Source organism: Amblyraja radiata, chromosome 27 (assembly GCF_010909765.2).
Source record: "Amblyraja radiata isolate CabotCenter1 chromosome 27, sAmbRad1.1.pri, whole genome shotgun sequence".
Taxonomy (NCBI): Eukaryota; Metazoa; Chordata; class Chondrichthyes; order Rajiformes; family Rajidae; genus Amblyraja; species Amblyraja radiata.
This window is the reverse complement of record NC_045982.1, coordinates 15,303,002-15,324,374: the sequence shown is the minus strand read 5'-3', so window position 1 is coordinate 15,324,374 and position 21,373 is coordinate 15,303,002. Positions and strand designations below refer to the sequence as shown.

At 38.6% G+C, this 21,373-nt stretch overlaps 1 protein-coding gene across 1 annotated transcript in view; it reads right to left on the bottom strand.

The window, feature by feature from the left end:
- Positions 1 to 9,909: 9,909 nt before the first annotated feature.
- psmb2 (proteasome 20S subunit beta 2) overlaps positions 9,910 to 21,373 on the bottom strand; it is a 33,300-nt gene continuing 21,836 nt past the window's right edge. The window contains exons 4-6 of the mRNA XM_033045212.1: positions 12,237 to 12,399; positions 10,696 to 10,745; positions 9,910 to 10,091 (exon numbers count right to left, since the gene is read on the bottom strand). Coding sequence (XP_032901103.1) covers positions 9,990 to 10,091; positions 10,696 to 10,745; positions 12,237 to 12,399 — 315 coding nt within the window. The 3' untranslated portion in view covers positions 9,910 to 9,989. The remainder of the gene's footprint in view (positions 10,092 to 10,695; positions 10,746 to 12,236; positions 12,400 to 21,373) is intronic.

Below are 21,373 nucleotides of genomic sequence, written 5' to 3'. Positions count from 1 at the left end.
TATGTGGACTATCTGAGGTATGGCCTAGAACAAAGGGATGACAGAGAAGCGCACAGTGCTTCTCATTATTATGGCCTTTTTGCAATTCAGGAGGAATGAAGACTAACGCTAAACACATTTCCTCTTTATGCCGTCATGGTCAATGTATCTGAGCATTTCATATAAAGAAGCTATATGACACACTTTATTTGGTCTTTAATAGGAATACCATTTAAACGTGTTTTAAAGGGCATGCAATTGGGAATATGATGATATCACACCACCAATTATATCTTACATTAAATATTTTAAGGATTGAAACACAAGAGAACTACAGGTTGCAGCACCTGTTATGGAGGACTATTCCAGAGTGGCGACTGATATCCACTTTACAAGGTAATTCAGTCTTGGCCTTTTCAGTAATTGTCATCCCAAAGCACCAGTTTCATGTCAGAACTAGTCCAATAACAGCAAGTGCTGCTCCAGATCTGTCATTTTCCTGTTAATATTTTTCCTTTAGCTCCCGTTTGAAAATACTGCTCCCTTTCAATGCAATACAGTTATTAATAGATGAACACATGGATAGATTAACACAGGTTTAGATGGATATTTATGTGCCTAATGCAGTCAGGTTGACAAGTGTAGATGGAGCACCTTGGTCAGCATGGGAAAGTTAGGCCAAATGGGCTGTTTCTGTGCGTTAGGACTATGACACTATGAGGCTTGGACCTCAGCAAATATGGAAACTCAGATCAAAACTTTCTATCGCATAAGTAACGCTGTATATAAACTGCTACTAGATCTGTTTGATAGAAGTGGATGATCACAACGCATTATAATTCATCTTATTGTTAATGTTACATGTAAATGTCCAATGGCATTGTATCTTTATGCAATTGACTATATGTTTGTTGAAATGGGTCGTGATGGAGGTTGCATGTGAATGGAAGAAATGATTATAGGGAGAGGCAGGCAGCTACTGTTGAGAAACAATGACCCATCATCAGAAAGGGAGAAAACAGAAGTGTTTTAAAGGAGTTGTGATAGGATGGACACTGAAGGTTGCCCAGGAGACACAAAGTCATCGAGTTAACGGATGTACTGGGGCAGTCAGAGGGAAAGAATGCAAAGAAACCACTGTGGGTTGCAGAACACAGCAGCTGTTGGAAAGCTGAGAAAAAAGTGAACGTTGGGACTACCTAGCAGATAAGGCAGCAATTATGGATTGAGAATGAAAATGATTGCGTGATTGCGTTTGGATGAACCCACATCAGTAGCAACCACTTCTCACATCATCAGGAAAGGCTGGTTACCTGAAAATGTTGAATTCAATATGTATTCCTGAGGGCTGCAACATAGACACTGCACAACTGGTTAACTTCCCTCCTTCCAATTCAGGTGCAAGCAAATCTCAATTAACATCGAGAACTCTGATTATTAATCTACTCAACCAAAGCTAATTCCTAATTTGAGTTATGGTAGTATGACAGAATAATTATGTGGTTGATATATGTCAACTGTTATATTTTAATTGATTTATATCTAAATTGTTGCTATCAGGATTCCAAGCTTATAATTCTGGTCCAGGGGCTCGCCAGGTTCTGAAACATCTGATTTAAGGAAATCTGACTTTATTCGCTTATACATCTTTAAAGCATTTTTCATGCTAGTAGCAATAATAAAAATGTTTCATTATATTCATTCATGGCTGGATGATGCATTTATTCCGGTAGTTTAATTATGCGCAGTTTTGGGGTAATTATTCAATGAAATTATAGAATTACAGCAAGTGTACCTGGAGTGATATAATTTCGGCAGCTATAGAAAACAGACATTCCTGATTTACAGAGTAATCAGCTTATGAACAGTTCTCAGGAAGAGAACTCTTATGTTACCTGGGGACTGCCTATGCCAATAGTTCAGATTCACATTTGTAAGTTGCTTTAATGGGATTATTTTTTTACAGCTAACTACAATGTTAGAACTATATTAAGAAAATTAGGTCTTGTTAAGACCAAACTGTCGTGATATACAAGGAAATCTGATATTTTTTTCTCTTGAATCAAATATACATGAATGAAAACTACAACTTTAAATTACACAAAGACTGAATCATAATTTCAGAGAAATATAGGGGATGTGAGTATTTAATGTGTGCGCACTTATGGTCAAATCCTGCAACAGACAAACCGCCTACAAACTAATTTGGGTCAATATCCTGGAGTGCAGATTATTATGATTCATCAAGACATGGAGAATATTGTTTTTTCGTTTCTTTTTACTGGTAACAGATATCTGATATAAAGGTAGTGCAGTGCAAATAATTGGATTTACTATTGTGCATTTCATTGATTGATTGATTACTTTATTGTCAAGTGTAATCGGTACAGTAAGATTCTTTGTTCGTATACAGTACAAGTATGCAAGAGTCACTACATAAAGGGAGTTAACAAAGTTACAAAAGTCAATATAGTCCCTCTTCCTTCCTTCCCTCCCTCCAACCCCCCACCGCCCCCGAGTCCTCTCTGTTCTCCATCACCGTCACTGACCCTATCACCGATTGCTCCTGGACCCATCTTTTAATGTTAGGCTTTGGGAGTCAATGATCTTGTTATGGGTCTGGAGACACGCACAGTATATGCCAGGCTAGTCCATATATTTTCTTCTTCAAAGGACTTCAGTGAACTAGAATGGTAATATTACAACAATTCAATTGTTTCAAGATCACCAATAGGAATAAGAAGATTTTACTCTAGATTTATTTAATAAAAAATCTTAAATTCCCCAGCTGGCATAATCACGCAAGCCCATGTTTGCTGGTCCAGTAACTTAAATAGGAGCCTACTGTATGGTGATCTATGTTTTAATTTATGATGAATTTAATACATAATCTTTTACTAAGTACTAATGGATTTATTTAACTATAATTTAGTGACTGATAAAATATATACTGTATGTTCTTAGGCTTTGGGAGTCAATGATCTTAGGTATAGTTTGTTCACTGATTGTACCTCAGCTTTTAGTTTCTGTCCTGCATTTGAAACTTTTAGCTTCATGAGAATTATTGTAACCCATAACCTTATGATACTTATGGCAAATATGCTGCAGATAACTGAGAAATCTGGCTGGTTTTCAGAATTTTCCTAATTGGAGGCTCTTTGGGCTCCATGTTTTGATGAGAAAGAAAGTGGAGTCTCTCCACTTTTACCCGGCTATGTTTTTGCTGCAGTTATTCAAGAAGTTAGAGACTTTTGGTTGCACCCAAGACAATTCCCATTCCAGCAAATTCCCTAACAGTTTTAAATTATCAATTGTCAAGTGGAACAAGAAAAATTCCCATGCACAGCACTCTTAAATGTTCCCAAAAGTTAAAAATATTGAACTTGATTTTGTTTGACCACTGAAATTCTACATACATATTATATAGATGATGATAAAAAGGAGGGATCACTTAGTTCCCGTTTCATTTAACTGGGATTATTAGCAATTAAACTCTCTGAAGGCTGGTGTTCACTTGCCAAGTTGTGGGTTGGAGGGTATGTGAGAGGGTCGCCAAGAATATGCAGAGAATAGTGAATTGTGACAGGCCAGGATTACCCTGTCACTCTGCGCTTCATTAAAGTGGTAATAATAGACGTATTGTAAATGACTGAGTACCTTTGACCTCAACAATGGGGACAGGCAGCTGATGGCTGCAGCTGTTTCCAAACAGACACACGCACACACACATATATACATACACTCATATTGGACCCTAATCTGTCACCAACAATGCTCTTTAACCAAAACAAAACGTCAGCATTTAGCAAAAGAGGCTAATACTTTGTTCCAATGAATTTCATGAGTATAACAGAATTAGAGGGCACAGGCACACGAGCGTTTAGTTCGGCTATTGAATCATTTAGCCTGGCACTCTCGTAACCAAGTGCTTTCTCGTGGTCTCCGATAACCTGGCCTCGGATTTCCTCATCATTGTGAATCAAACATATGGCATCTTATGCAAGAAAAATCTAGGCAGCAAAGGCCACACATTACAGTTACTAGCTTCACAAATAGCGAAGCAGAAATGTTTATTCAAGTTTAAGCTGAAGAAGCAGATCAAACTTTGCTAGATTTGTTCATGTAACTTCCGATGCATCAGTCATAGAGAATTAAAAGAAGTTTGATAACAATAAATTAGCTACACAAGCAATCAATGGATACTGTATCTTTGCTTTGAAATGCGATGTTCAGCCAACTGATGGGAATAGTGGGAATTCCCTTTTGGGAATAGTGACCACAGTTCGATTATCTTTAAAATAGTTGTGGATAAGGACAGGGCTGGTCCACAAGTTTAAAATGAGTACAAGCTCAACATTGATGATATTAGACAAGAACTGACAAAAGTTGATTGGTGTAGGTTGTTTGCAGGTGAAGGGATGTCTAGAAAGTGGGATGCTTTTAAAAGTGTGATAGTGAAAGTTCAAGGTATACATATTCCTGTTAAAGTGAATGGTAAGATAGGTACAAGTTGGGAACTCAGGATGACGAGAAAAAGTCATCAGAAAAAAGGAGAAAGGGAAATAAATAGGGTGAATGCACAATCTTTTTCGCAGGGTTGGGCAATCACGAACTAGAGGGCATAGGTTTAACGTGAAAGGGGAAAGATTTTCAGAATCATTTATCCTTTTCCACTTCAAAGAATACAGTAAAATTTAACTCCTTGTTGACAATTTGTTCATCAAAAAATATTAGAATCAGTTTAGCTTTGAATGGAAATTACTAACTTAAGTTCAAAAAAGTATCTTGTGTCGTTATGTATCATAAAACTGGTCCATATTAACATGTAAATATATTTTCAATGTGCTTCCACTTGGCTACTATATTTACCCATTGTTTTTAGTAACTTAGTTATGTAACAAATAACAAACCCAAAATAAATCTTTGATTATGGGTGCTCTGGGAGTATCTGTGAATGTTTTTCCTTCTGAAAGAATGTAAAGGGAAAGTTTTATTCATATGCATTTTTCTTTAATATCAGGTAACCTAACTAAATGGAATATTATCAAACTATCAAAAATAATCATAAAGCTTTCAATACATAAACCAAACCTATTGGTGAATAAAGCTGTAGATACTTAAGTCATTCACCTGAATTCTAGCAGATGCTTGTAGTACCGTCTGTAGTCCAACACTCTACAATACCCACGTGAACTCATTCTGACTACAAGTCTCCCTATGCACATCTACATTGCACAAAATTACACAGATTTTTAAAATATATATATTTTTTATTCTGTAAGCAGAAAATTAGGAAGCAACCTGTCAAAAAAAGGATGTTGAAAAGCTTGATTATAAAAAAAAAAGCATGCTTTATTAGTATGGCTACAAGGAACTGCAGATGCTGGTTTACAAAAAAAGAGACAAAATGCAGGTCAGGCAGCCTCTCTGGATTCAAGTCAGGAAACTTCCTCAGTCTGAAGAAGGGTCTGGACCTGAAATGTCACCTTCTCCAGAAATGCTGTCTGACCCGCTGAGTTACTCCAGCATTTTGTGTCCTTTTTTACAGCATTGGAACCAGGATTATTGCGAACTTTTAAGTGATTGAGAATACTGACTTGTATGGCTATCTAGACTGTACCTCTCTCACCCTGCTCCCTGTGTGGGCACCATTCCATTTTCCCAGTTTCTTCATCTCACCTTTTCCAATGACAAGACTGTAATTTAGTCACCTTCCCTTCCCCTCATAGTTGACAGGATTCACAACACATTTCAGTTATTTCCTGCATTTCTTTCATCCCGCCTGCACAGCCAAAGCAATGCCAGTGTACCCACTGCCCTCACAGCTACCCTGCCAGTCTCGACATCCAAAGGAGCAGCCCAATTCCCACAACCTTCAACAAGATTTTGCAGCCAGACAAATCTATCCTTCTAAAGGCACTGTTCCCTCTGTGACTCGCTGATCCCTTCTCTCGTTTCCTCTCAATCCCCTCTAACGTAGAACAGTGTAGCACAGGAACAGGTCCTTTGGCCCACAATGTCCATGCTAAACATGAAGCCACGTTAATCTACTTTCCTCTGCCTGCATGTGATCCAGGTCTCTCCATTTTCTGCAGGTTCATGTGCCAATCTTATAGCCTAAAGGCTCCATTTCACATGACACTTTACCTTACAATCACAAGAAATACGACTACTCATACAAGTGCTTATTCCCATCGTACATTGTATTTCCATTTCTGACCATCCTTCTATCCATCCAAGTCCAATGTTAGCTCAAGAATCAGCACCTCGACTTCCAGGTTGCAGCCCTCAGGACTCAACATTACCGATGAGCTTTTCCTGTTTGTATCAGAGCTGCCTCATTCGGAAGCAAAGTCATCCACCTGCAACAATATTTCAGTTTTAATTTTGCTTTCTCCGTAAGTGCAAACTTAATAAGAACATTTTAGCACTCTTTATTTAATATTTCCAGTAACTGCTGTATTCTACATCCAAGTTCTTGCATGTTGCTTTGTTTACTCCACCTCACTCATTTATGTCTCTATTGACAGTATGTTCCGCCAAATAGATCATCTCTCTCTCTGACAGATCAAAAGCAGTTTTTTGTCACCTGCACAACTTTGATCTCCACTCCGTCAGATATTCTTTTGTTCTCATTGCAATTTAGTACTCTTGGCTTTCTCGCTTTTCCAGCTCTGATGAGTCATTGTGCTGAAACATTCTCTCCACAGATGCTGCCTCGTTGACTGAATATTTCCAACACCTAATTTTTTATTTTTAAATTAGTAAATTATGGTAGGCCATTATGAATGTTATTCACTTAATACAATTTCTCCCACCGAACCAGTAACACCAACACCTTCTGCCATGTTCGAGTACAATTTTTAATATTTGCGAACCGATCAAAATATTTCAGTTGTGAACAAAGGCGAGTTTGTATGGCAGCAATGTTAAATGTGGAAACTTGGCTTTGAAGAAGTCTACACAGGTGTGTGGAGCACAAGGCCAACCAGCAATAAACTTGCTGCTTCAGTTCGAACTTTGAATTACAGCACGACTGCTCTCAGCTTATTTTGATTAATCTCCCTTGATACTGCTAACCAACAAAAAATAATTTCAGGCCTTCAAAATTCAGTTGACCCAGCATTCATTGCCCTTTTGGACAAGACAGTTCTTGGTTTCTACAACTGTTTGAAGAAAGGCATCCGGATTCAACTGAAAAGCCTGACGAATATTAAGATTATGCTCCCTTGTGGGGAATTACTCACAAAAAAAATTATCTGCACTATAGAATTGCCATATTTTAAGCAGCTCCCAACTGCTTATTTCCAAAAGGCTTCAAATAATAATCTCACATTTTTATTTGTATATGAAAAGGATCCTCATCATATTCCAAATGGCATGAAATTCTCAATGAAAGCTGCTGGCTGGTCCTGTGCCTGCAATGACAGGGGTAATACCCTTGCTGCCTTGCAGCCTCTCTCTCTCAGCGGGGAAGCTGGAGGGTCTCCAGCCTCAGGCAAAACATATGTTACTTTCAAACTGATTAATACGAGTTTATTTTGGAGCAATAATTATCAAATGTCTATTAATCACCTCTGTGCACATGAGCACCACTGAATAAAGATCACCGCATTGAGACAGGCACAGAAAATAAAACAAAGGGACAGGTGAAGGGGCTGATAAGTGTTCCGTCTCTCAGTATCTGATATATTTGTATGTCACGCTATTGGACCCATCAAACACATTGAATGTAAATATGGTTAGGTTTCACAATTTTCAAAATCATAAAAACTTTGCACACATCTGCAATAATTAGATATACAAGATCCCTATCAGAACAGTGACATTTCCTTTCACAAGGGGATCTTGCAGCAAAAGCTGGCTGCAAAACACAAACTTACTCAAGAAAAATGCTCAGCATTTCAATCGACGTTCTGGCTGGCATGACTTTCTTTTATGTTCAGAAAAGCCAGGCGAAACCTGTTCTTGCTAAAAAAAAAAAAAAGGAGCATCTTTGGTGATAAGTTATGACAATGCTCAAGCTCTCAGTGGAGATGCAATGGATATGATTGACTGATAAATGATAAAATGTTGCATTAATACACGGGAAAAAACAGCAATAAAATCATGACTGCTGTGCCCTACAGATAGAAGGCTAAAAACAGTTGTTGATGCGATTCAAGAAAAAAGTGATTTAACTCAATCTTATCCACGGATACGAACAAAAATAGAATCAGGAGTAGGCCATTGGGCGCTTCGCACCTGCTCCACCATTGAATAAATCATACCTGGTCTTTTGCCCCAGGGCCACTTTTCTTAACCGACCCTATATCCCTTCACATCCAACAATATAAATGAACAGTCCTTAGTGAGGCTGCAGATTGACAAATTAACTTTAAACCCGGCATTATAAAAGGCCCGTGTAGATAAACGTTTAGAGAAACCTTCCACTTTTTAAAAGGTAGCTCATTTCAATGTGAAAGAATTCAGAGTCTCTCGAACCTTTAATAACAATAACTATCACTTCTTTGATGCGGGGAAAATTTAACCACTGTAAATGTCATTACATTGAAGTGTTGAGATGAGTAGTAAAGAGAAATGTAAGTTCAATATATTAGCATTTGCTGGTTCACCAACTTGGGGATGATTTACTTGGGGGGGGTAATACACAGCAGCTGTGGTTGATCTTATGTAAATCAGCGACAAGATCACACACTTGCCTGAATCTGACCATGAAGGTTAGCCTTTCAAATAATGACTGATATTTGGTTTAAACTAAGTCCTAGCAGTGGATCTGACACAATTGATGGGTTTAAATTAATTTCAATTTTGATTAAAATTCTTCTACAACAACAAATAATGATTCAAAATTGAGCGAAATAAATTTTATTTACAAGAATTCTGAATATTTCCGTTATGGCCCATGGTGGAACAGAAACGAGCAACATTTTTATGTTTTATTTAATAAAAAACAGGTGTTTAGATCCTCCAATGGTGTAAGCTGGAACCAACAAAAAAACGGGGAATATACATCAATCTATCCAGATCGATCTTGGTGCAAACTAGCTGAATTTATATTTTGTAAAAGTACACAAAGTGTTCAGTTAATCTGTCACGTGTAATAGAGCATGATAACTTTTCCAAAATAACATTAGTATACACACGGAAAGAGTTATGATTATTTAAAAAAATACATGCCAATTTCTAGCATAAAACAATTAAATTTTAGCAGATGTCCAATCAACAAGCACTTCTAGCTTGGGTTTAAGTGCAATAATCTGATCACTTTCACCTTGTTCCTCTGTGGCTGCAAGACTGCAGCATAACAAAAATTGAATTAACTCGAATGCTTTGAGTAAGACATCACAACCCAAAATTTAAATGTACATTCGAGATTCAGTTCAAATAATTAGGACTCAAAAATCAAAGATTAGACTGGCAAACTGCTGGTGACAAAACAATTCTTTGCAGAGCACAAATTTAAACTCTCTGGTCTGGCATGTTTTTAAATTGTACTACACACCTTTACTAATTAACTAAATCTAGCTCAGATTTACCATGAACTAAAATCTGTACTAATCTGCAGCTAATTAGCCTACTAGTGCAAGTTTTACAATCTTAGCTGATAGCATTTCCATTTTATGGAAAACAGATCATGGACCATTCTTGGACTTCTCCAGCTTCCATTTCCTGTCATTGTCCCACCAAACCTATCTCCTACTCAGAAGAAGATGATCAGGGCATAATTTCTGTGGTCCAGCACAGGTCAGGTCACAAGGATGCATCAACCGGTATTTCAGAAATATTTATTTTACAGTTTCCGCAAATTACGTATGAGCATTTTTCTGAAACTCATGGCCAATTAATACTGTACCAGCATAAATTTGAAGGGTATAAATCGTGTGTTTGTGCATAAGTGAGGTCATATTTTCAAACAAACTCCATAACTTTGTGTGAACCTTAGGCTTTATTGGGCTCATATACATAATAAATTTCTACAAGTAAAAAAAAGCCAAAAAAAAGTACAATTATATCTTTGACATTGTAATCTGTTCCATATCATGAACACCATCCTTATCAATGATCCGAACAGTAAAGGTGGGAAGGTTCAGAATAAATCGTTTCTGGATCTGAAAGACAAAACAATTACAACTGAATTCAATCAATCCAAAATTTCAACATATGATTAATGTCAACTGATGCATTTTGTCACATACAAGCCCAATATGGAAATACAGCACTGGTGAAAGATGGGGTGCATTCGAGTAACAGGGCATTTTCACATTTGCTATTCCCTTTATCAGCAGTGCATGGAGGAGCAGCAACTACCTTTGTCTTAAATGGAGCTCCCTCCCACACAGAAAATCTTAATAACAGCATAATAATTAGAGAGAAAAATGAAAACATGAGCGTCAATACTCCTAATCAATTGATATCAGGATACACATGCAGAAGATGAAAAGTGTGTTCACTCCCTGAACGTTTATCCAGAGCAGTTGATAATATCAAAACTCAATAAAAGCTGAGAATGCACTCTTTAAAGGAAACCTTCGTCCTGAACAGACCTAGTGATACCCGTTCAAAGCACAAGGCCAAAATGACAAGGACCAGGCTGTATGTTTTGATGTCAACGTGTGAAAATAAACATGTGCAGCAAGTTTCAGAAACCCAGAGGTGAATAATGTATTTATAAAAAGAAAAATGTTTGCTACAGAATTCCGACTTGGATCTCACCTCTAGAAAGCATTTCTTCAAGAGCTCAATGGCCTCTTCGCGCGTGAGATCTGCAAACACATTGTTTCAATTTTTGAAATCTTCTCAAATAAAAACAAGCCCCAACCCCCTCCCTCTGCAAAATTAAATAAAGTCCAGACTAGAAAACAGAAGTTATCTGACACACAGCTGAACACGGTCCATATGTAAAATAGGGGTTTTAAACAGAATCAGGCCCACTCAAACTGCAAGCTGGAACGAATCAATTAGTTTTTGGAAATCGAATCGCATCAGAATCCGCCTCCTTTTCCTGGTCCAAACCCGGGAAAAGGACAGGCACTTCTTAGATTCAATTTATTACAAACAGTGTAATGAGCTCCATCTGCAGATGCTGGCTGCACTTAGCGCATTTCGTTTAACCGGCCTCCTGCTGAGCATTAGATTCATCAATGCAAGTGACACGTGCTTTTGACTTCTAAGAGTAAAGACCTGTGCTTACTCTGCCATAACGATCCGTGATATAGTCTATTCCACTTAACACAGTGGGAGCAATTTTATTCATTACATGTTTTAACAGAAATTCAAGATTAACTCTATTTAAAAGATGAAATGTAGCATTAAGATCAGATAATTAAAAGCTCAGAACTAGTGCGCCATGTTATTCCAGAATTCATTTTAATTGTCAGAATTATTTTTGCACATTTTATTAGTAAAAATTATTTCAATTACATTTGTACAATCCAAAATAAAGAATTTCTTCCTTCATTTGAAATGCTTCAGAGGAACTGTGGCTCGTGTTCATCTTAAGTGGCTATAATGTGCTTCAGAATTTACAAAATAAGATCAAATTCTAATTATGATGGGATTATAATGCAATTATAATGCCTGTTTAGGAGGATGAAGGAGAAAAAAAAAGTGACAGGATACTTTTTAAATTTAATTTCCTTCCTTTCGCAGGTAAAGAAAATATTTTTGCACATTTTAATGACAGATGTCCACACAGCTTCAATTTTGATTATACCACAAGGTGATAAAAATAGTTACATTGTTGATATGGCATCCAGAAAAAGAAATGAACCAAATTAACCACTTTACCCTAAAAGGGGAAACCATTTCAAAATTATTTTGTACATGGAAGACTGATTTTTTACCAGCTTTGCACAGCTGGCTTCACTAAATCTACATTGGCTGCTTCAGAGGAAAGAATTTACTTCCTTCTGGAAACTGACCTTTGGACTGGCATAAAGTTAACAACTATACTCTGCTCAGCTACTGAGTATTACAACAGATCAAGTAAAAAAGAAATGGGGACGAACTGTTTTGTTGAATTACGAAATCAATGTTGACTAAATTAGCATAATTAAATAATCGACACTGGAGGGTCATCAGTGGGCAAGTGGCAAAAAATGCAAGCCCGCTAGAACAGAACAGCTACAGATCATGATTGTGTAACCAAGGCTTTTCAATCTGGTGATGCAAAGCAGATAGAACAAAGGACTGGGACACAATGGTTCAGTTAATGAACAAGATTACGATATTCCTTTCATCGCAAATACACTCACCTGGTTTGTAGTATCGGTCTAAAATACTGAGCGTCAGGAAACCTCCGTATCCATGGGCAGCAAAAGGTGCTTTAGCCAGAGCTGCCAGGTAGTCCAGATAATAAAGTGCAGGGCCGTCATGCTCATCATAACCCGCTAGGAGCATGTTCACATGGTACGGTGTCTATAAAATAAAATGGAAGGACCATAATCACTATTCATAACAAACTAACTTAGCTCTTATGATAAGCAGCACTGAAAACACATCTCAGTTGCGTTGCCCATATCCTGATTAGTATTCAATTATTTTATTTTAGAATTATGGTTTCTTAAATCAAATTGAAAGTGTCCCCCTCTCACCTAAAGCTTTGCTCTCTAATCTTTGACATTGCCACCTGGGATAAAGATTGATCCGTCTACCCTATCTGTGCCTCTCGTAAATTTTATACACTTGCATCAAAGAACACAATTCAAGTTTGTCCAAACTCTCCTCATAGTTAATATCCTCTCCTTTCAGTTTATAGCCTCTAATCCAAGCAGCATTCTGGTAAACCTCTTCTGCACACAGCATTCCAAATGTGTTCTAATCAAAGTTTTCTAAACTAGTTTCCCCCCTACCCTTCCCCCCTCCCCCCAATATTTGTTTACCCAAGATAGAGATAAAATTTGATTTCTATTAGATTTAATATTCAGAAAATACACTGCTGTTTCCTTGTTAATCCAATAATGGGAATTAAAGCTAAAGATGTGAGCATAGAACACAAAATACTGCATGACCAGTGTTCCAATGGCACCATACCTCATTATTGGTCTGAATTATGAAGCTTGACAAAATTATCAATATAAAGATCATGTATATCACCTATTTAAAACTGTTTGCAATTCTTGAGATAAGCAATGACAACCGGTTATGACTTGCACATTTGATAATTCTTCACAATATAACAAAAAGGGAGAAACCATCCATTTTAAATCCACCTTTATATAGGTTAAGAGACAAGGATGAACACAAAATGCTGGGGTAATTCAGCGGGACAGGCAGCATCTCTGGCGAATATGGGTTGGTCACGCAGATAGCAGTCTAAAAAGGTTCCAACATCACCTATCCATGTTGTCCATAGATGCTACCCAGCCAGCTTAGTCACACTGCAACCGTGTTTCCTTTTAAAAAAATAATAAAAGTGAATATGGCTAATGTGTTCCAGAGTTCTTTAGACTTGTACATTTATTAATTGCACAGGTATTTTTGTATATGCAAAACATAACAGACTACCCCATGCATTTCCAGTTCACTCCCATCATGCAGTGAATGTACCAAGTGATTTTCTTCTACAGCTGATAAACAGGACAGCGGGAAACAAGGAGGAACACTAAAATTATGGATGGCCGAAAAAGAGTAAAGAGGAAAGACCCAGTCCCCTGAGCAGGTGTATCAATTTTAAGCAAATGGCAGGTGGATCAGACGGCAATGAGTAAAACTTAGATTTTCACCCAGTGATGGTATCGATCTTAAACTCACCTCATGAAATGATGGCTGAGGCAGAAGCTCATCACATTCAAGCAATACTAGGATGGGTAATTGAATCCACAACTAGCAAGGCTCTGGAACAAGTGCTGAAAGGGGGCATTAGGTCGGGTAGCTCTTTCAACTAGTACAGATGTGGCCTGAATAGGTTTTTTTCCTGTCACAATTATTATGATAGGGAGTAGAGCAAAATTGCTAATAAGGAATGGTGTTGTCAATTTAAGGCGATTGGTCAAAAAGAACAGTGTGTATTTGTGGAAAACCATAACTACACATTAATTAAGAGTGAGAAGAGAAGGGTTTGCTGAATGCACCATGTACTGCAAATCTGTACACACTGGATACAATTCGCAGCTCCACAGGCTGCGCTTGGCTTCATGGATCAGATGGGCAGAATAACTAATGTGAATCTAAGACAAAAGGTCTCCCTCTTGCATCCAAAAATGCATCACGGAATGATTTTTACAAAATAGCTACCACACCAAATTTAAGGGTAGCTTCCAGGAGTATGTAGCAGTTCCAGAGTGCTATTATAAAGAAAATCCAGAGACAGTTTAATTTTCTTTATCATTGTAAAATAGTGCTCCATATCAATTAAAATTAGACAGCAAGTCCCTGATGCTGAATACTGACAATAAAGTATAAGGAATTTCCCACCAATTAAGAGATTATACTAAATTCAAGCAGTCAAGGAACAAGTGGAAGCAGCATAGGAAAACAAACAACCAAGAAAAATGAAGTGAATGGTGATTAACAAATTAACTGTGGATGTTGAAGATAGCATCAAGCAAAGATAGAAACAGCTGCTGTTATATCCAAATCATAACAGATGATCAACATCAATTTTTAGTATATACAATCAGCTAAAGCTTTACTATAAATGTTTGAGTAGTCAGTGAAGGCATTCACTACTTTAAAAGATTGGTTTGATTAAAATCATTGAAAGTGAACTGTGCAATATAACCAAAGCAGGGCAATTAAGCTAACAAAGTTCAATTAAAAAAAATGAAGCAACAAATAAGATAAGCACACTATTGATGGTTTTTTCTGCGACATCTGGTGAAACAACCTAACAGTTCAGGCAGAGAGCAAGGAAGTATCCCACCGAGCAGTGGAGCAGGAGCGTTAATCTCATATTGGACCTCTTCCAACACCCAGCAGCAATAATTAAATCTTTAGAAGCTTGCACCAACAGCCGGCACAATTTGAAGAGGAACAAAATACTGATGAAGGAAGTTTCACCGACTGACTTTGACCAATCACAGCAAAAAATTACCCCATTTGTCTAGAATAGCGATGCATCCTCAAAATAAAACCAAGTCAAATAAGCCTTTTAGCCTCTGTCATTTTCTTGTTGAGAGAAATAAGAATCATACACAAGTTGGAAGTTTGAAACAGCTGCTGGTTTACCTTAATAGGTAATTTATAAGGTACTAATATTTTCTGCATCTCAGTTTTGTTTTGAATGGTTCGGGGATTAACATTTAGATGATAACCTAATACTAATTTGAGTTGTGTCAGATTCCCCCGCTCCTAATGAGGGAATATATATGGGGCTCAGTGCTGTACCATAAGATACATCCATACTGAAACCACCAGCACTGCTAAAGCTCATTATACTGAATTTAGATTCATATATTGGACAATTTTTCTGCAAAGTCTACACCATCAAAATTATTTTGGTTGAGAGAAAACATGACTCAACTCCAGATACCCCTTGGAAACAGTCAATATCGACCCATGCTATATCTGAAGAAAGACAAAATGCTGGAGTAACTCAGCGAGTCAGGCAGCATTTCTGGGGAAATGTTTCGGGTTGAGACATTTCGGGTTGAGACCTTTCTTCAGACTTGTACGTCAATTTTACAATTTAGTTGATCAGGACGGACTAGGTTGCTAACATGAACAAATATATGCAGGCATAACAGTCAAAATGGTTTGAATCCCATAAGCCCAGATTAATAAGCAGCAAGCAACAGGTGCATTTTCTTTTCAATGAGAATTGAGGAGTACACAGTGGGCTTTTATTATATAAATATATTGTCCCCGTGACATCCCACCAATCTCACCCCCACAACATCAATTTGACACCAGCCCTCCCAAGCTGAGCGAGGTAAAAGAAGCGGTGAGGAAGGCAAGTACGGCCTCTGCCCCAGGCCCTAATGGTGTTCCATATTGTGTCTACAAGAACGCCTCGGATATTCTGAAATTCCTCTGGAGGAACATGAGGGTTGCGTGGGAAAAGCAAGTTATCCCCAAAGCCTGGCGAAGAGCGGGGGAATGCTGATCCAAAAAGAAAAAAAAATTGTCCTCCATTGAACAGTTTCGGAAAATAAACCTTCTTAACGTAGAAGGCAAGATCTTTTTCAGTGCGGTGGCGAAAAGACTTAAAGTGTCTGAAACAAAACAATTTAATTGATATGTCAATCCAAAAGGCTGGCATAGCAGGCTTCTCGGGATGCCTTGAACATACCAGTGTTATATGGCATCAAATCCAGATTGCTAAGAAAGAACGAAAGAATCTGCATGTCCTCGACTTGGCCAACACCTATGGATCATTCCTCATTCGCTACTGTGGATTGCTTTTGAATTCTTTCAGGTGACTGCAATAATAACAAATCTGGTAAAAAACAACTTCCAGGATCTGCAATTTTGTCTCACAACATCAGACTTTACCAGCGTGGCAACCACTGGAAGTAGGCATCATGGCGGGGTGCACCATCTCCCCATTGACCTTCACTATGGCAATGGAGCTCAGTATCAGAGCATCAAAATGGGTTGTGGGAGGAAAACGGCAGCAGTGTGGTCAGCGATTGCCACCTACACTAGCCAATATGGACGATATAACAACATTAACGACAACTGTCCCCTGCACCAAGAGACTTCCGGAAAAACTTCATCAAAACATCACATAGGCAAGGATGAAGATTAAACCCAGCAAGTGCAGAAGCATCTCCATTGTCAAAGGTCAAGTCAATGATCAAAGATTTCATATTGACGGAATACCTGTTCCAATTGTTTCAGAAATGCCAGTGAAGAGCTTGGCCCAATGGTATGATGCAAAGCTCAAGGACACCGAGCAGTTTGAACAACTCAAAAAGGATACCATCGTTCACATAGCTCGCATCAAAAAGGCCTTGCTACCAGGAAAGCTCAAGCTGCGGTGCTTCCAATTTGGCATACTACCAAGAATCATGTGGCCTTTATGTATGAAATCCCCATCAACAAAGTGGATAAGCTGGAAAGAATGATCAGCACATGTGAAACAGTGGCTTGGACTTCCACGATGCTTAAGTGCTGTTGGACTGTACGGGAGTGGCAAATTGGAATTACCTATTGCAGGTCTTGTGGTAGAGTTCAAATGCACTAAAGCAAGGATGGTCGTGACCCTCACTGAATCTGAGGATACTGTTATTCGAACAGCGGCCCCACGTGTGACAACGGGGAGGAAGTGGACCTCATCTGAAGCCGTTCAGAGTGCTAAGTCTGCTATTCATTTCCGGGATGTGGTTGGCAAAGTCCAAAATGGGAGAGCCGGGCTTGGGCTCATCCCAAAAGCTCGTCAATAGCACAAGGCAACATCAGTGCAGAAAAGACAGCTCGTGGTGGAGGAGGTGAGAAGACGGGAGGAGGCAGAGCGACACGCCAAGGCCGTCTCAATGGCCAAGCAGGGCCAATGGACTAACTGGGAGAGCCTGGAAAAAAGGAAACTCAATTGGCGTGACATCTGGCAAATGGAGGGATCTCGGCTAAGTTTTGTCATCAGAGCCACTTATGATGTTCTACCATCACCCCAGAACCTGAAGCAGTGGTTCAGAGAAGACCCCGATTGCTCCCTTTGCCAAGCAGCTGCATCAGTAAGGCACATTTTAACAGGATGAACTACGAGCCTCGCCCAAGGGCGTTACACTTGGTGGCATAACCAAGTTCTCAGACAACTGGCATAAATCCTGGAACAGAGGCGAATGATCATAAATGCTTCCCACAAACATTGTCGTGAAATGTCCACTTCACAACATTTGTACCAGCAGGCCAACCTCCAGAGCACCAGATAACATCAAAGGATGCAAGCATTCTGCAGCCTGCTTGGGATTGGAAAATGGAAGCAGAAAAAAAAAGCTTGTGTTTCCCCCAGACATTGTGGCTACAACATTCCGGCCAGACATGGTCCTGTGGTCCACAACAGCCAAGTTGGCATATGTTGTGGAATTGACAGTTCCATGGGAAGATGGTGTTGAAGCATGTGTGGAAAAAGAAAAGGTAATCTGAACTGGCAACTGAAGCTGCCCAGAATGGCCGGAAGACCAAGATTTTCCTTTTAGAAGTGGGATGTAGGGGATTTGTTGCTGCTTCTACAACCAGTCTATTAAAGAAAATGGGGGTGAGGGGTCGCTCCCTCCAACAAGCAATCATTACTAAATTCTGCAGAGAAAAAGCAGCAATTGGCTTTGGATCAATAGGAAAGATATTGGGCTGCAAGATGAAGACAGGAGGGTATGGAATTGAGGGGGGTGTAACTGGGACTGGTATCACTGTTGAGCCCTCTGGAGACATTGTGGGCTTATCAATGAAACGTCAAAGAAGGAGGGCGCCCACCTGATGACCCTCTACCTACCTTTCACCACTCCAATCCCACTACAAATATCAAGAGTGCTGACTTACAACAGGGATTGAAACATCAAGTCCTGTTAGCTCTACTACTTTTGCATTCAAGATCATATTAATTCCTCCATCACCTCTAGTTTGAAAGACAGTAAAATAACAAAGCTTCCTGTATTTGTTTGAGAGAAAACGAGAAGAAAATAGGCCCCCGCATTAGAAAGCTACAATTGCATGGTTTACAAATTATATTGCCCAAGTCTTCTGTTTGGAACTGCTGGCATTTACTAATGTTACAGTGCAGAGGTTTGTGACACTTGTGCAAATCCTGAACGGCACAGACCATTTCCATATTGCTTTCAAACACTGCCACTCCTGGAGTCCAGTAGTGGAGTGTGAATTTCCACAGATTTCCTAGTACTTAAATGGGTCAGGTTACAGGAAAAGCAAGTTTATTCATTTGAATAAAGAGCAGCCACAAGCAAAGATCCTATAGGATCTTTGGCCACAAGGGAGAACGGCAAGTATAAAGTTAGTTTACTTCCCTTTAATTGAGCATTTAGTTATCTTTGTATTTTTAAGTATCAAAGTACTTTAATTATTATTTGTTTTTACATTTGAAGGAATGTAATAAAATGCTTATTTTTTAAATAGTTTTTGAATGTTTATGAATGCCAGAGACATTCATATTCATTAATTCTCTCTGACAGTTAATAAGCCTGGGGAGATGTTTTAACTCACCACCAAAGCAATTCCGTGCAAGGGTTTGCTTTTCAAGATAGGAAAGGCCTTGCACGGTGCAGAGCATCTCCGACCAGCTTAGTGGCTTGGAAGTTCGTAGAACTTTGTGCCATGGTGTCCACTCTATATAAGAACAAGTTCAGTGGCAAGCAACTAGAAGCTGCAGTAATCACAGTGCGAATTACTGGCCATGGAATTGTTACAATAAAATATTAATCCTAGGTGGATTCCACTCTTAACTGTTAGCATAAAAATTAATGAACCTGCACACAGGTAACGTGAATGGAAATGAGCTGTAGATATAATGGTATATGGACACACTGATCTGTTTTGCAGTAAATGCCTACTATGTTCTGTGTGCTGAAGCAAAGCAAGAATTTCATTGTCCTATCAGGGACACATGACAATAAACTCACTTAAACTTGAACTTGAACTAGATATGCCTAAAAATTAGTCCTTAACCAGTAGAGCTAAATGTGCTACTAATAGCGGTAGTGAATTGCTTCGTTTCCAAAATTCAATTCCATTGCTGTCTTTCTTCTGAGTCTGTGCACATTGTGACAAAATAAGGTCAGACGGAAAGATTCAATATTTGTGACTAGTAAACAAAGACACACAGACAAAAACCTGACAAGAGTTTTGGAACAAAATATTTTTACTGCACCCATCATGTTGCATCCTCATCAAGCTAGCGAAAAGGCAACAAAAGGTTCAGGATTGTATGTTAAAGCCACAATCACACACATGTACAGCCCACCTTTATTATTAATGTCCAGGCATTAAGAAAGGGAACGTAAAGCATGCCCCTTTAGATCAAATACATTTTATAAATTGCTGGGGAATTAGGCATTCACAGGTTTTTTTTCCTTACAGATTTGAATGAAGTAATAATTCACTATTTCTGCAAGTCCATTCCCTCTGGAATTGCAACAAACTCCAAACAAGTAAAAGTTGGGTCCGATATTCCTAAAGACTGCCTTGCATACAGATATTCAAATATTAAGTATCGACCAAGTGTAGGAACAAAATTGTCATTCTAGGATTTATACAGAATATAATCTAGAAGTATTCTGGTGAATAAATTGGGAAGGGAACTAGGGCATAGACGTTTTAACTTCATTGGCCTAGATCAAGGTCTTCAGTTGATTGTTGTGTAGAGAAATGCCAGTTAACAGCATTGTGCAGGTCAGCATACTCCTGACTTCTACACCTGCGTGCTCCCACGTTAAATTATGGAATATGCTGGAGCTCAGATGTTGCCATACTCCACTTCCCGTTTTGCTGCTTAATACAGCCCTGAATCCGAAGGCAGAACACAAATTTGCTGAGCGAAGTGGCCAGATGTGCTTCGCATCTGCATCTCTGGCTTTATGCCAGCCAAGGCCAGCGTGTCTAGTGCAGACCGTTCATAAGAATGGGGTCCCCGACTCAAATAGAAAAGTTAAGTGGATTTTTTTCCCTCATTTTAATTAGGTTTAATGTTTTTAATTAACTTACATCAGTCAAGTGTGTTTTAATTGTAGATCATTTTAATTAACTCCCTTAAACTGTTTAAAAAAAATATCTCCAGTTATCGGAGACAGTAAAAAGGGCCCTTAAGAGTAAGCCACTTAAAGGCCAGTGATTTGGGTGCAGGAACTGATGATGATAAAGGCATCAATGTTTATTGCAGGCTACTGCTCTTCGGAACCACGTTGGGAACAAGGCCTCCAATTCTTTGGACCCACAAAGTGTACGTGGATCAGGGTGCACAAATTCCCACCACATCATGAATTGTCCGACTCGTTTTATTATCGTATTCAATATCTTTACAACTCCTGTGCAAACGTCAAAGTAGCATTAACTCACACCATTTAGTGCAGCGTGTCAGTTCCTCCCATTACACATTCTTGCACCAGCTTTTAATTAAAATGGTTATATTTAATGATTTCCTATGTGCTATGGATTACCGGCACTTTGTAATCATGACACTTTATACTTATTAGGCAAAATCATTAATTTCAGCCCATTCCCTAAACATAAAATGACTTAATAAATTAACATTTACTGTATTTTCTTTCAGAACAAAGGTAAAAGACTACATTTGCAGCTATGAATGAATGCCAAAACACGCAAATGGCAGAGGTTGGACAATCATTAAAGCAATTTTATGTACCGATTTTAAGTTATAGAATTAAAGTTTAACATTAAACTCAAGCTTTAATCTTAAAATCCACTTGAGGTTTTGCAAAAAAAAATCACCTTGGTTTGGCAACAGCAATGTCCAAGACCAAATGAAAGTGCAGAAATGGAT